Source organism: Macaca thibetana, chromosome 4, assembly GCF_024542745.1.
Source record: "Macaca thibetana thibetana isolate TM-01 chromosome 4, ASM2454274v1, whole genome shotgun sequence".
Taxonomy (NCBI): Eukaryota; Metazoa; Chordata; class Mammalia; order Primates; family Cercopithecidae; genus Macaca; species Macaca thibetana.
Genome location: NC_065581.1, coordinates 155,858,028 through 155,872,337, shown reverse-complemented (window position 1 = coordinate 155,872,337; position 14,310 = coordinate 155,858,028). Strand labels below are relative to the sequence as shown.

Below are 14,310 nucleotides of genomic sequence, written 5' to 3'. Positions count from 1 at the left end.
GTGACCCTCTGGAGAGAATCACCCAGACGGTTCACCCCACTGTGTCCTCCACTGGTTACAATTCCCCAGCCTTTTCTCTTCAGAGCTGTTCAGGTTGTGTGTGTTTGGAATTATACAGCTAGTAAGTGGCAGACCAGATTTAGAACCTAGGTGTGTTTCACTCCAAAACCCAAGAGCTATTATGGAGACCAAGTGGCAGCGTGGACAGAGAAGAGGATGCTGAAGAGAAGGCAAGATCATCTTGGGTACTGGCTATGTGCATGCTTCTAGGCACAAAACATTTCACTCTGCCCCTCTCAACCCCCCTCTACTAGCCAAAGGGTTGATGGAACTTGGTAGCTGTCCCCCAATGGGTTGGATCACACTGACCAGGGCCCAGCATTCATCTCTGGACATGTCCACCAACTTGCAGGAGTTATTGATTAGCCAATTCAAGAAATGCCCAAGGATTAAGCTTATCTTTAATGCCAGGTGAATTAATCATGTGCATTGAAGGTAAACACTTGGGTGACAAAGCAGTTCTATCCAATCTCATCTATTTAAGTCAGGAGTTGGCAAACTACTGCTGGAGGTCTCTGCCGATTTTTGTATGGCCTGTGCACTAAGGATGGCCTTCCTATCTTTAAATGGTTGGGAAAAAAAATGTATAGAAGAATAGTATGTCTCTGCCGATTTTTGTATGGCCTGTGGGCTAAGGATGGCCTTCCTATCTTTAAATGGATGGAAAAAAAAATGTATAGAAGAATAGTATTTTGTGACCCATGAAAATGATATGGAGTTCATATTTCCACGTCCATAAATGAAACATTGTTGGAACACAGTCATGCCCATTCACCTAGGGATTGTCACCCATTTCACACTACAACCCCGGAGCTGAACAGTTGCCACAGAGTCTGCAGGGTCTGCAAAGATGAAAACATTTACTGTCTGGTCCTTTACGAAAAAGTTTAGTTTTTCACCCCCTGATTTAAAGAATAGAATTCCTTTGCACTTTAGGTTTGGAAGGAAGCAAAGTCCCTCAAAGGTACTCTATAGCACAGTGTAAAATATATCACATGAAAAGTGCCTCTAGTCTGAATGGATTGTTGATGTTCAGGGTGATTAGGGTAAAAAGGAGAAAGCTGAGGAGATACCTTGGCGATACAACCCTTCCTGCAGCAAGCCTGCCTTAGGAGTACATCAGGAATTTCTAAAGAAAGCAACTCCAGCCTCTCATTCCTTGAATGTTTGTTTCTCTTCATTTTTGTTTCTGAGACAGAGTCTCACTCTGTCTCCCAGGCTGGAGTGCAGTGGCATGACCTCAGCTCACTGCAACCTCTGCCTCCCAGGTTTAAGTGACTCTCGTGCCTCAGCCTCCCGAGTTGCTGGGATTACAGATGTTTACAACCACACCCAGCTAATTTTTGCATTTTTCGTAGAGACAGGGTTTCGCCATGTCGGCCAGGCTAGTGTCGAACTCCTGACCTCAAGAGATCTGAGTGCTGGGAGTATAGGTGTGAGCCACTGCACCTGGCGTTCTGTTCATTTTTGAATGTATTTTTATTTTCGTGATCACCTACTTAACTCTCTCTAAACATGCAGCTATTTAAGTGTGCTTTGACAGCTGGGTGTGGTGGCTCACTCCTTTCATCCCAGCACTTTGGGAGGCCTATGTGGGAGGATCCCCTGAGCCCAGGAATTTGAGACTGTTGTGAGCTATGGTTGCGCTGCTGCACTCCAGCCTGGGCAACAGGGATCCTGTCTCTAAAAACAAAAAGAAATAAAAATTTAAAAATAAAGTGTGCTTTGGGTTGTCTGGGGATTCCTGGGAGACACATAGGAGCCTGGGCCCTCACATGAGCAGTGCTGAACGAGGCCACGGCCCTCGTTTTTGGCATCTGAGAAGCAAAGAGCTTTTGCCTGGCCTCCTCCGGGCCACTTTGCAGGTTTCATTAAGTTCTTACCTGGAGGAAAACTCTAGCATGTGCCCTGTGAGTTCCCTGTGGTTCAAAATAGCCTTTACTGATGGCAAGAAGATTAAACTTTCTAATGCCACATTACTGAATCACACTTGGAGTTTAAAAGTGATCCATGTGAGATTTAAAATCAGTTAATGCAAGATTCTCCCCCTTCCCCTTTGTTTTAATCACCTCCTCTTCACTTGCTGGAGAGGGAAGGGTCCTGCCCTAGGGTCATGGGGATGGCCAAACACCCGACCCTGGACAGATGGGGTGAATGACAGATGGGGCGGGTGGTAATTTATTACTCACAGACACAATCCAGAGGAAGAGGACACTGTCCCCCCATACAGGGCCACTTGGGAACAGAGTGAACAGGCAAGGGCTGTGGGAGGCAGGTTTTGTAATATCAGGAGAGAGTGATGTTCCGTGCTTCACACAGGAAGGGGTGATTGATTTGAATAATGCTGTGGTCTGGCAGGGAACTGAAACCGCTACTCAAGGATAAGCAGGAATTGCACCTGGTTCCTTTGATAAGGAGGGTCGTTAAACCTGGAGACCTTATCTGTGGGAACAGAGTGGGGAGTGGGGGACCTTGTGGCTAAGCTATTTGAGGCCTCCTGGTTTTGCCAGAAGTCAAGGCAGCACAAATTTTGGACCTTAAGTTTAGGCCTCACACAACACTCTTCTCACTCTACCATCCTCTCGGAGGTGATCTAAGTTTCTGTCAGTGCTTTCGAATCTTCCTGGCAGCTGGGAAGACACAGCCACTTCCTTTATTTCTGCGGTGGGTGAGCTGGCTCACCCCAGGCCAGCCTGCTGCTCAGCATTCCTCTGGATACCCACGTGGGAGGGTCCTTCTCCCCACTTTGAGGGGCTGCTAGTCTTCCCGGGAGGCCACCTCACAGAGAATCCAAGCAAAAGGACCTTCTGCCCTGGGATACCCTCCTCCAGCTTATCCAGAGGCATCCACTAGAACTCAGCTCTAGTAGTCTTTCCTTGTTTAACTCTCATTTCCTTTTAGGCAAGAAAAACCATTCTAATTTATCATGCATACTTCCTTCTCTCTGACTTATGGTATGAATTTCATGCTCCAGTCTTCAGGGTTTGTGGTTCTTGGTATACAAAGCCAAGTTTTGTTTAAAACCAAACAAGAACTTTTCTCCCCCAAACCCCAAGGAGGCTTAAAACTTTAAATTTAGTTTTTATAAAGAAGTGTTGTCTCAGCTTTTGGTCTTAAAATAATTCATTCAATAAACAATTGATAGCTTTTTTCTAGAGCTACAGCTGCACTATTCAGTAGCCACATGTGGCTATTTAATTTAATTAAAATTATTATTAATTTAAATGAAAGAAAATTAAAAATTTGGGCTGGTCTGAGTGCAGTCGTGTTTACAACTAATTGATTACAACCAGTTACAGATTGCTTTATTCTTTCTCCACTCACACTGCTTCGCTTGACTAGCCTTTAAAAAAAGAAAAAGAAGAAAAAGAAAATTAAAAATTCATTCCCTCAGTCACAGTAGTCACATTTCAAGTGTACAACTGCCACACGTGGCCAGAGGCTACTCTATTGGATAGTGCAAATTTAGGACATTTCCACCATTGCAGACTGTTCTGCTAGACAGTGCTAGTCGAGAGTATGCCAACCCTCCCCATGAGGGCCATGAACTGTGAAAGTCAAGGGTAATGGGCACGGGGGTTGATGTGGCTGAAGAAGGAACCTGTTAATATCTCGAAATGTTTTCTTGCTTCCGTAACTTTGAGGAAAGTTTTGAACTTTAGAAATGTAAGTAACTGCTTTTAATGAAATGCCCCCCGACCCCATGTTTTGGTAGAAGAACGTTTTTGGCAGCTGGAAATGTTCCTGCCTACCAGTCTGTCACAGACGGCATGTGCCATGGGCTACCAGCACTGAGCAACTGTCTCAGGAAGAGCATTTTTGCCTCGCAGCTCAGCCTGCCCCAGCCACTGGATCCACAGAGCCTCCAGGTGTGTTTCTGACGTATTTTTATACTGTAAATGGTGTGCTGTGTGTAGGGAATTTAGGCTGTTTGTTTCCATTTGGTTTAGATTCTGCAGGGGCTTTCAAGACTTTAATGCCCTCTGTCTTCACTGGCTCAGCTTCACTTGCACAGTGGAACAGTCTGGGCCCCAGGGCCAGCTGTGATTCCCAGTCAGGGTCTTGGCCTCCAAACCCTCAACAGGCTGATGGGGGCAACAGCTTGTCTGTTCACAGTTGATAGCAAAACAAACACTTAATCTTCTCCATGTAATAAATAGTCATGATAGCAATTGCAATGCATAAATGAAGTCAGCAGCTGGGTTTTCAATAGCCCTGGTTATAGCCCCTGTTGTTGAAGGCAAGCCTGGCAACTATTGTTGCTCCTAGGCAGGAACAATATTACCCACCTTCTACAACCAAAGAGTTCAAGATTCAGGAAGGCCAGAGATCGGACTATTCCAGAGTCATGGCAGCACCAGGTTGCAAGCTGTATTAGTTACTTATTGCTGCATAATGATTTACCCTAAAGTTTGGCAGATTAAAGTAATAGACATTCATTATCTCACATAGTTTCTGAGGATCAGGAATCTGGGAGCAGCTTAGGTGGGCAGTTCTGGCTCAGGGTCTCTCATGAGTCAAGATGTTGGCCAGGGCTGTAATCATCTCAAGGCTTGACTGGAGGACAACCTGCCTCCAAGCCCACTCCTATGGCTGCTGGTGGGCACCAGAAGATCCACTTCCAGGCTTATCCACATATGCTTCTCCACCGAGCTTCCTTGCAACACAGTAGATGGCTTCCCCCAGCACAAACAGTCCAAGAGAGAACCCAAGATGGAAGTCACAGTGTTTTTATTACCAGATTTCAGAAGTGACTCTCATCACTTCTGTCATATTCTTTTCACTGGAAGTGAGTCACTAAGTCCAGCACACATTTAAGTAGGGGGGATGGTGCGGAATTAAGCTCCACCTCTTTACAGGAGGAGTATCAAGGAACTAGTGGATATCTCTTTCAAACTACCTCACAATCCCTGGTCTTTCGACTCCAAAATTTCCAACTTAATATTCTGATCTTATAGTGCTAAGCCAAGGGACACCAACATTTCTACCTGCAGTGGCTGCAAGACAGTGACTTTGGGCCCAAGCCTTGGCCCTCATTTAGACCCAGAAGACAGGGCTGGACTGTGACCACTGGATCTGCTCTTGCTACCTTTGGGTGTTGCCTGGGATTAGGTGGATACAAGAGTCCTGGCTTCTTGCTGTCAGAATCAACTGCAACTCCAGGACTTGACTAAAACCAGAACCAGGTCTGGAAGTGTAGAATGAGGTCAGATAGGCAGGCTCACTGGTTCCAGGGCTGCACACGGTATCACAAGGGACAGAGGATGCCTTAGCTATTGGTTAGTGATACGGAGGAGACAGAGACTCACACGTAATAATTTGTGGCGCTGGTCTTGAGTTGTTACCTAGAACTGGAGCACAATAGTGATGAAGGACAACTTTTTAAGGTTCCTGATATTGAGAGCATTTGAGTAAATTTATTTTTATTGATTTTAAATGTGTCCCATTGGTGTTATACTGCTCTGGAACTTCTGAACACTGGTGCTGATTAATTACACTGAAATCTTAAGTACTCTTCTGTGTTTCACCATCTGCTGAGAAAACTATTTAAAAAATAGATTATTACTCTCTCCTGTATCACTAGGAAGTTTCAAGAAATACTTCCATGTAATAAATAAGTCATCCAAAATTGTTTTGGGGTGCAGACACAGATATCCTATTCATATACAGATATCTATTAATTTTGAACACAAAGTACAGCATTATCATGTTTATTATTTTGTTCTCTTAGGCATTTGAGCTGTTTCCTTGGAGAGCATTTCTGGAAGATGGAGGACTATTCCCAGCTATGAGTAGCAGCCCAGACACCCTAGAATATAATATGCAGGTAGGATAGGTCTTCTCCATTGTTACAGAGAGAACTTCTCGAGTGCAGACTGCAAAGATGGTTGCCATTGGGTCCACAGGTCAGATCCTCCTACTCTCACCCATGATGAAAAATGTGTGAGATAAGCAGGGTGTTTGATTTTGAAGCTGTAAACCTGGGACCACGAGGTGAGTCACATTTTCTTATGATAGAAGAGAAGCATGCTCTCAACTGGCGTGGGCCTGGGTTGTAGACTCAACTGCAGTTCTCGTAACAGTAGTGATCTGGGAGAATGGCCAATCATCTCCAGTCATGGGCTGGGCCTCCTAGAGAAACTCCCAGGCTGGAGGCTCAGAGATGTGTGACTCCTGACCTGTCCATAAATAGTGGTGGGAAGGGAACTTTTTAAAGCAGGACTCGTCGGGAGAATTTCTTTTCATTGTTTTCTTTTCAGCCGTTAACTTCTTTTAAATTGTTAGATTCTTTTCATTATTAAATGTTTTCCCCTGATTATTTAAGTAAATATTGTTTTTATTTAAAAAATAGAAAGCATAGAAAAGTATTAAGAACAACATGAAAATCAACCATAAATACGCTTCAAAACCATATGGAGGTGGGGGAGTGGGTGGATGGGATGGGACTGGCCATGGGTTAATGGTTCTTGGGGCTGTGTGATAGGAACTTTTCTGTTTGATTTCTATATATTCAAAATTATCCATAAGTAGAACAGGTTAAGTAAAATAGTAAAAATGGTCTTAAAAAATTTACCATATGGCTGGGTGTGACTCACACCTGTAATCCCAGCACTTTGGGAGGCCAAGGTGGGCAGATCACTTGAGCTCAGGAGTTCAAGACTGGCCTGGGCAACAAGGTGAAAGCCCGTTCTACTGAAAATACAAAAATTATCTGGGTGTGATGGCACACGCCTATAGTCCCAGCTACTCAGGAGGCTGAAGCATGAGAATCACTTGAACCCAGGAGATGGAGGTTGCAGTGAGCTGAGATCGTACCACTGCACTCCAGCCTGGTGACAGTGTGAGACTCTTAAAAAATAAAATAAAATAAAATAAAATAAAATAAAATGGTAAAATAAAATTAAAAATCAACCATCGTCCCACAACTAAGAGACAATTACAGTTCACATTTTATTTCCCTGGTATTTTCTCTCTGCGTATGTGTGTTTATATCTGTACTTTTAAGGAAAAATTGATATCACACTATACATTCACCATGTCAGATCTGCTGTAAGGGCTGGAAACTTGGCATTTTCATACAGAGCCAAAAGTTTGATGTGCTCAAAGAAAACTTTAAGTTAGAAATGTTACTCTGGTTTTTATGAATTTTCTAGCAGTTGAGAGGATGGGTTCTTGTAAATACAGTTACTCCTAGTTTTCTTCCTAAAAACCATATGTAAAATATATATATATATATGGTCTTCAAATGGAAGGTTTTTTTGTTTTTTTAGCTGTGCCTCTGTGGGTTGAGTGACCGTGACTACAAGGTGGCTCATGGAGAACTGGTGGGTGTGCAACTGCTACTGGAAGATGTTCTGAGTAGCTATCATGTGACCATGGAGGCCCCCCCAAGACAGCAAGCCACACTGGGCAAAAATGCACAGGTATTCTTGGGGAATCGTTTCCATATTGACCAGTACTGTATTGGGCTGAAGGACTTCTCTGCTGGGGAGATGGTCCAGGGAGCCACATGTTCCCATAGCCTCTCTCAGTAGGTCCCAGGACTGTGCCAACACCACCTGGGAGCAACAGTGGAGCAGGGGTAGCCACTGCAAAGCATTTTCTAAGTTCCATGATTATGGTCTATCCAACTATTTTAATTTTTAAAATGGGACAAAAGTTGTAGGAGGTCTATTAAAACAAATGAAACAAAAACACCAACTGAATGCTTTCTTTGTGAGTCACACATCTAGGACTGGAGTTGGAAGGGCCAGAGGGGTCTGATAGAAGCCCCAGGTGGACATCTCAGGCCTGGGCTCTTGTCCTCACACTCAACTACTGGCCTATGGCCTCCTGGGCAGGCACTGCCTCCTCTGGGTTTATCACTCTGAAGCTCTAAGGTGCAAGAGCCACTAGCCCTCCTAGTATCATGACTTTAAACAATTTTGCATGTATCTGGGAACTAGGCAGAGACATGTTTGGATGCCAGACAAACTAGCTGGTGCCCCCACTTGAAGACCTTTTCTGTCTGAGCCAAACTTTCTGAGCAATGCCTAAATCTGTCATCTTCATTTTCTTACCTTCCTGCTACTCCTTGCAGCACTACAGTCTGTCTTCCCAATCTTGCTACTGAAACGTGTCTCATCAAGAGGTGGTCCTTGTCACTAAATCCCCTGGGTACTTTCAGTCACCTTCCTACCTAACCCCTTGGCAGCATTTGACAGAGTCCTTCTCAAAGCCTTTCTGCCCTTGGCTTCCACAGCATGAGTCTCTCCTACCTTTCCTCTGACATTGCTGAGCCCTCCTTCTCAGACCCTTCTGTAGGGTCCTCTACCTCTGCCAACCCTAAAATGTTTTTTATAATCTATCCCACCACTGCTACCAGGGCCACATTTTGACTTCCACAGGCCCTAACACTTTTACCTTTGTGGGCTCCTCCCTCCGCCATGAAAAACCTTTAAAAGTTATATTTTAACATTGTGCTAGTACAAAGAAAAAGATATTAAAATCATATATTAAGGCATTTTCTTTAGCCTAAAAGGTCTTTTTTTCTGATTAAAAAAAAATAAGGCATTTTGTGAGCCCTAGGCACTGTGCCTCCTCTGCCCAAGCCATTAAGTCAGCCCTGAATGCTACTAATACCACTACTATTATTGCCTACAAGTTGAGGTCTGTTCAGATTGCTTTTGATGTATTCATTTATTTAGTCCCCACAATAATTCCATGAGATAGGTTGTTTCATTGTTCTCATTTTATAGTTAAGAATACTAAGGCTTAAAAAGGTTAAGTAACATGGCCAAAGTCACATGGGTAATGAGGAGACAAGCTCAGACTCCAACCCAACGTTCTGGTCCTGGAGCTCCCTCATCCTCTTCTCTACTAGGTTGCTCCATTCCTCACCCTCTCCCTAGGAAAACCCATCCACTTTTATAACTTTGATGACATTCACATGCCATGATCCAAATCTATATGTCTAGCCCAAATATCAATCCTATCAGACTCACATGTTCAATTGCCTGCTGGATAGCTCCACTTATTCCACCTCAGAGACAGCGTGTCCTAAGCTAAGGTCATCTTACTCCCTAAATCTTGCCCCTCCCCCATAGTCTCTGTCAGATGGTCAAGCCAAAAACTCTGGGCACCATCTTTGACTTCTGTCCCACACCCCACAACCAGTCACCAAGTTTTACTATCAGTTATTTTAATATCTTTCAAGTTTGTCTTCTTTCTCCGTTCCCCCACAGTACCCACTTCTACGAGTCCAAACCATCATCATCCCTGATCACTAGGCTATGATCGTGACCTCCAATTGGATTCCGTACACTTACTCTCACCTCTTTCCAATCCATTCACCAGGGTAATATTTTTAAATGCAAGCCTGATTATGTCACTTCCTTCACTACAACTCTTCAATGGATTCCAGATGCCCTGAGAAAAGTCCAAATGCTTTCATCAGCCCCTCGTGACTTGACTCCTGCCAATATTTCTACCCTCAATGTCTTTTGATTTGTCAAGTGCACCATGCTCTCCTCTGTACTTCTCCCAAGCTGGTCCCTCTAGTGGAAAACTTCCCTCTCCTTCCTTTTTCTGCTTCATCACCTGATTAACTCTTATCCTTACTTAGTTATCCTTCAGATTTCCACTTCAAAACCACTGTCTTTAGGAAGATTTTTCTGATCATCCACCCTTACCCCCGATGCTTCTCTGTGCCAATTAGAGTGCTTCTGGTGCAAGTAACAGGTTGTCCCATTAGCCATAACTTAAATTAGGGAAGCATATTAATCCTCCATAATAAGAAGTCTAGAAGGAGGCAGTTCAGGTTGGTGTAGCCCCTCAACAGTGACTTCAAGGACTCAAGGTCTGCCATGTAGCTGTGTCGGCAAACATCTCCCTCATTTTTGTAAGATAAAAACAGGAGCAAAAAAGCTTTCTCCTTGGAGAGCTATCTTTTTATCAAGAAGGGGAATATTTTGTAGAAGCCCCCCAGTATGATCATTTGCAAAGCTGGATATAGATCAAATTGTGCCAAGATCAAAAAACATGCTGGGCCCTCAGGTCCTTCTGTTTGCCATTTTTTGGCCCTGTCTGTGATGGATTACCATCTTTTTCTGACATTCCCCACCATCCTCCACCTTGTTATTTATCTTGGCTCCTGTTCCTTCTTTTGTCTTTTAAATTAAAGCACGTAGGTAGAAAAGACTTCTCATCATATGAACATATAAACAAACAAATTTGCTTTAAAATTATTATTTAATTAATTTTATTTCATGTGTTTTTATTTAGGAGTATTTAGCTATTCATAGACGATAGAAATCAGCAGAATTTATACTGCCCTGAGAGTCAGGACTCCTGAGTTCCTGCCCCAGTTATGCCACAAGTTTTTTTATCTCACTAGGCCTCAGTCTCCAAAGCTCCAAAGTAAAGGTGATGAATTGGCTCAGGGCTTTTAAAATTGTGGTCCAAGGAGCCCTGGGGTTCCTAAGAGACACCTTGGGGCTTCTTGAGCTGGGGGTGGCGTGCAATTACATGGCCTCCAGGCTGTCCCCTTCATGTCGCCATGCTTGTCCTTGGTCTGTTGAATATTTGGGCCAGTGCATAAGAATTCATTTAATGAAAGAGCTCTGAGGATAAAATGAAATCTGGAAATCCATGCACTAGCTGATTGTTGGGGAGGCAGGCTACAAGACTGAGGAGTTACCAGCAATCTATAGGAACTCACTCTCCCCTGGGTCTTGCTTATCAATTCTTCCTTGGACAATTTGACCAACGCTCTTCCTGGCAGGCAGGCTTTTCCTTATGTATGTTAATACCACTGCTCTAGGATCCAGTTATACCAGGTTGTTCTTCCTGTTTCTAGCCAGGAAACTTGAGTGTCTCAGGTGCTGTCACCTAAATGCTCTTTAAGCCTCTTTTTATCATAACATCATGGGATTTGCCATCCTGGTCTGCCAAGAAGAGCTCCTTTTTCTGTGACTGAGACACTGTGGACAGGCAGTGGGCCTGAATCTGGTCCTCATTTTGTTCCTCACTCTGGGTGACCTTGGCCCTCAGACTGCTGGCTGCAGGACAGCAGGACAAACAAGGACCTGAATACCTTGTTTCCTCTACGTCCTGCAGGGTTCATAGCAGCCCCTCCACAATTATTTACTTAAGGAAAGCACCAATGAATAAATGAAGAAATCATAATTTTAAAGTAATCTTTCTTATTGAATGATAAATTCTAATTAAGAGAAATGTTTCCTGCCTAACTTCTAAAAGATGAGAAGAAACAGGAGGTAGGATAAACTTAAATTTCCATTTCTTTACCCATAAGATGGGTAAAATCCTCAAAGGAAAGTTACTTCATGGCTCCACCATGATGGGAACTTTAATCTCAGGTGTATTGAAGAGTACTTTCCAGAATGCAGAGGGAAAACACAAAAGGCTCAGTTTTTCAAAGGCAGATAAAATGTTAGTATGCAAGTAAGAGAGTTTTCAAAATGAATGGTTCCAGACCCAAGCAGAAAGCTGCAGTTGATACATTCCTATCCTTTCCATAAACTGTTCATGAAGGATGGTCAATCTCCCTCAACTCTACATGTGCTGTAGGCCTGTGAACCATTCCTCCTGGGGAAAAAGTTAATTCTCCAAAGACTTTGTTTTGCACAAGCTGCAAGTAAAAGGTTAGCCTGTGTTGGTTCATGATCAGTAAAGAAGGATTTCCATAATGCTTTCAGCCAGATTGGTCCAAAGTGCCAGGATTCAGAAGTCAGTTCCGAAACAGCCCAAAAGCCTCCAAGTTGCTGGAGGGCCCGTGCGATGCGGTGATGTCCCTTGCTTTGCTGAGATCATTTCTGATACTGTGGAAGCAGCTGGAAGTGCTAAAGGAGCACTGGGGCCGACTCAAGCTGCAAGGCCAGGATATCAACTCTGTCTCTCTCCACAAACAGTTTTCAGAGCTCTACGAGTGAGTGTTGCTGAGGCTGAAATTCATGGCCATGACTAGAACCTTGGGGATGGCAGCTTCCTGCCCCTTTATCTGAGGGCGAGATTTGGTCCATGAATCCTAACATGACCCATTAGACCCATGGGCTGGGTCTCTGAGTGCTTGTGGCACTGCAGCCAGAGATATACAGATGGCACATGGGGCACAGGTCTGGGGAATGGGAGGCATGCTAGCAGCTGCAGGCCCTGGCTCGAATGACGTAGCTGCCTGGGAAGGCGTGTTGCTTCTGCCATGTGTCTGTTAACAAACATTTACTAAGCACCCCCATACACCCTGGGCCTTACCAAGCTTAAGAATGTTTGCTTTAGGCCGGCGTGGTGGCTCACGGCTGTAATCCCAGCACTTTGGGAGGTTGAGGCGGGGGGATTACCTGAGGTCAGAAGTTTGAGACCAGCCTGGCCAACATGGTGAAACCCTGTCTCTACTAAAAATACAAAAAATTAGCCGGATGTGATGGTGGGTACCTGTAATCCCAGCTACTCGGGAGGCTGAGGCAGGAGAATGGTTTGAACCCAGGAGGTAGAGGTTGCAGTGAGCTGAGATCACACCATTGCATTCTAGCCTGGGCAACAAGAGTGAAACTCTCTCTCAAAAAACAAAAACAAACAACAACAACAGAAAGCTGGTATAGCCAGATTGTTTATCTTGTGAAATTATTATAGTCAGTGTCCCTGATAACTAGGAAATGTGAAGACTTGTCAATATTTTGAAGAGTGAGGACTGAGGTTATATGCACCCAATGGGAAAAAGCCTCACTATTTCAAGTGGCTAAGAAATGATAACTGTGGTGAATTTAGATGTTGATATATCTGTGAATGGGTTAGGATACTGATGATAGGAAAGATAAAATGAATGAAAATAATTATCAGAGAATTAAAATGAGAAAAAATATGTTTGCTAATTTCTGTCTTTCTTCTTTAATAGAACTGACATTCTCTACCCCAGCATGAAAGCTATAGCTAGGCAGATGGGGAAAGAAGATGAATTTGAAGGATTTATAGTAAATAATCAGTCTGTTCTTCCCCCCAGTGGAGCCTCAGAAATTGAAATAAAAACTCACCAGGTATGCAGGATATATTTTAAATTTGCCTTTGAAAACGTCCTTTATGGCATTAGCATGTAAAACTACAGACATACCAAAATGGTATTTTTTCTAAGAAGCTAAGTGTAAATTGCAGGGTTGCAAATCATGAATGGGCTGGAGGGAGGGCAGGGCTAAGTATTTAAAGGCGTGTGGGGCTTTGATGAAGCAAATTACTTCCCTTAATGTCCCTGTTCTATAAGTTTGGATTTTTATCATTTTGATTTTCCTCAAATTGATGTGTACCTTCATAAGAATGATGATAGAAAACATAACCACTATCTTAAGCATAAAATTTAGCATGCAGGTAGCCACATGGAAATAAAATATTTTTAAAAGCGCCCTGTAATTATTTTTCTGAGAATAAGAAAATGCCCACTCAATATGTGTAAGATGATCTGTGTGGAGACGTTGTTTTCCCGAGTCTTTGTTCAGCTTGGTCCTGGGACTCAAGCTTTCTGTGGCTGGGCTTATTGTACCAGGCAAGCAAAGCCTCGGCTGTTTGGTTGTCAATGCAGAGATGCCCATCCGCTGAGCAGCACGGAGAAGTCAGCCCCTGTCAGGCCCCAGTGCCAAGCTCACTGCTTACCCTTCTAAGCCCTATTCCTTTCCAGCACCTGGGGGCCTTCAACAGGGAGAAACAAGCGCTCTGCAAGCGTAATAGATTGAGTAAGGGCTCACAGTTTTTGGAAGACTTTTCTGTTGGTCCTACATGGAGTTTTAAATCTTGTAAAATCTTCCTTGGTATCTAAATCAAGTTTTATACCTGAGGGCTTCTTCTTCTTCTTTTTTTTTGAGATGGAGTCCTGCTCTGTTGCTCAGGCTAGAGTGCAGTGGCACGATCTCGGCTCACTGCAATCTCCGCCTCTCAGGTTCAAGTAATTCTCCTGCCTCAGCCTCCCAAGTAGCTGGGATTACAGGTGCCCAGCTAATTTTTTTATTTTTAGTGGAGATGGGGTTTCACCATCTTGGCTAGGCTGGTCTTGAATTCCTGACCTTGTGATCCACCCGCCTCGGCCTCCCAAACTCCTGACCTCGTAATCTAATCGCCTCGGCCTCCCAAAGTGCTGGGATTACAGGTGTGAGCCATCGCGCCCAGCTGAGAGCTTCTCTTATAATGAGAACTCACAAAATCCTAGCCACATTTAGAGACTCCAAAAGACATGAGGTCACCCCAGGTATTGAACACTTTGCAATTTAGCAA

At 43.8% G+C, this 14,310-nt stretch overlaps 2 protein-coding genes across 7 annotated transcripts in view; one reads left to right on the top strand and one right to left on the bottom strand.

Moving 5' to 3' along the window:
• Positions 1–14,310, bottom strand: part of SNX3 (sorting nexin 3) — a 1,122,685-nt gene that overhangs the window by 1,069,500 nt on the left and 38,875 nt on the right. Inside the window, exon 1 of one of the 6 annotated variants that reach the window (XM_050789176.1) lies at positions 7,444–7,453. The exons of the other annotated variants lie outside the window; for them this stretch is intronic. The gene's annotated coding sequence lies outside the window, so the exon portion shown is untranslated. Of the gene's footprint in view, positions 1–7,443; positions 7,454–14,310 lie in introns of those variants that run through there. 6 annotated transcript variants of the gene reach the window in all.
• Positions 1–14,310, top strand: part of LOC126953643 (coiled-coil domain-containing protein 162-like) — a 94,725-nt gene that overhangs the window by 42,644 nt on the left and 37,771 nt on the right. The window contains 5 exon segments of the mRNA XM_050789195.1: positions 3,776–3,929; positions 5,792–5,887; positions 7,332–7,484; positions 11,757–11,986; positions 12,950–13,088. Coding sequence (XP_050645152.1) covers positions 3,776–3,929; positions 5,792–5,887; positions 7,332–7,484; positions 11,757–11,986; positions 12,950–13,088 — 772 coding nt within the window.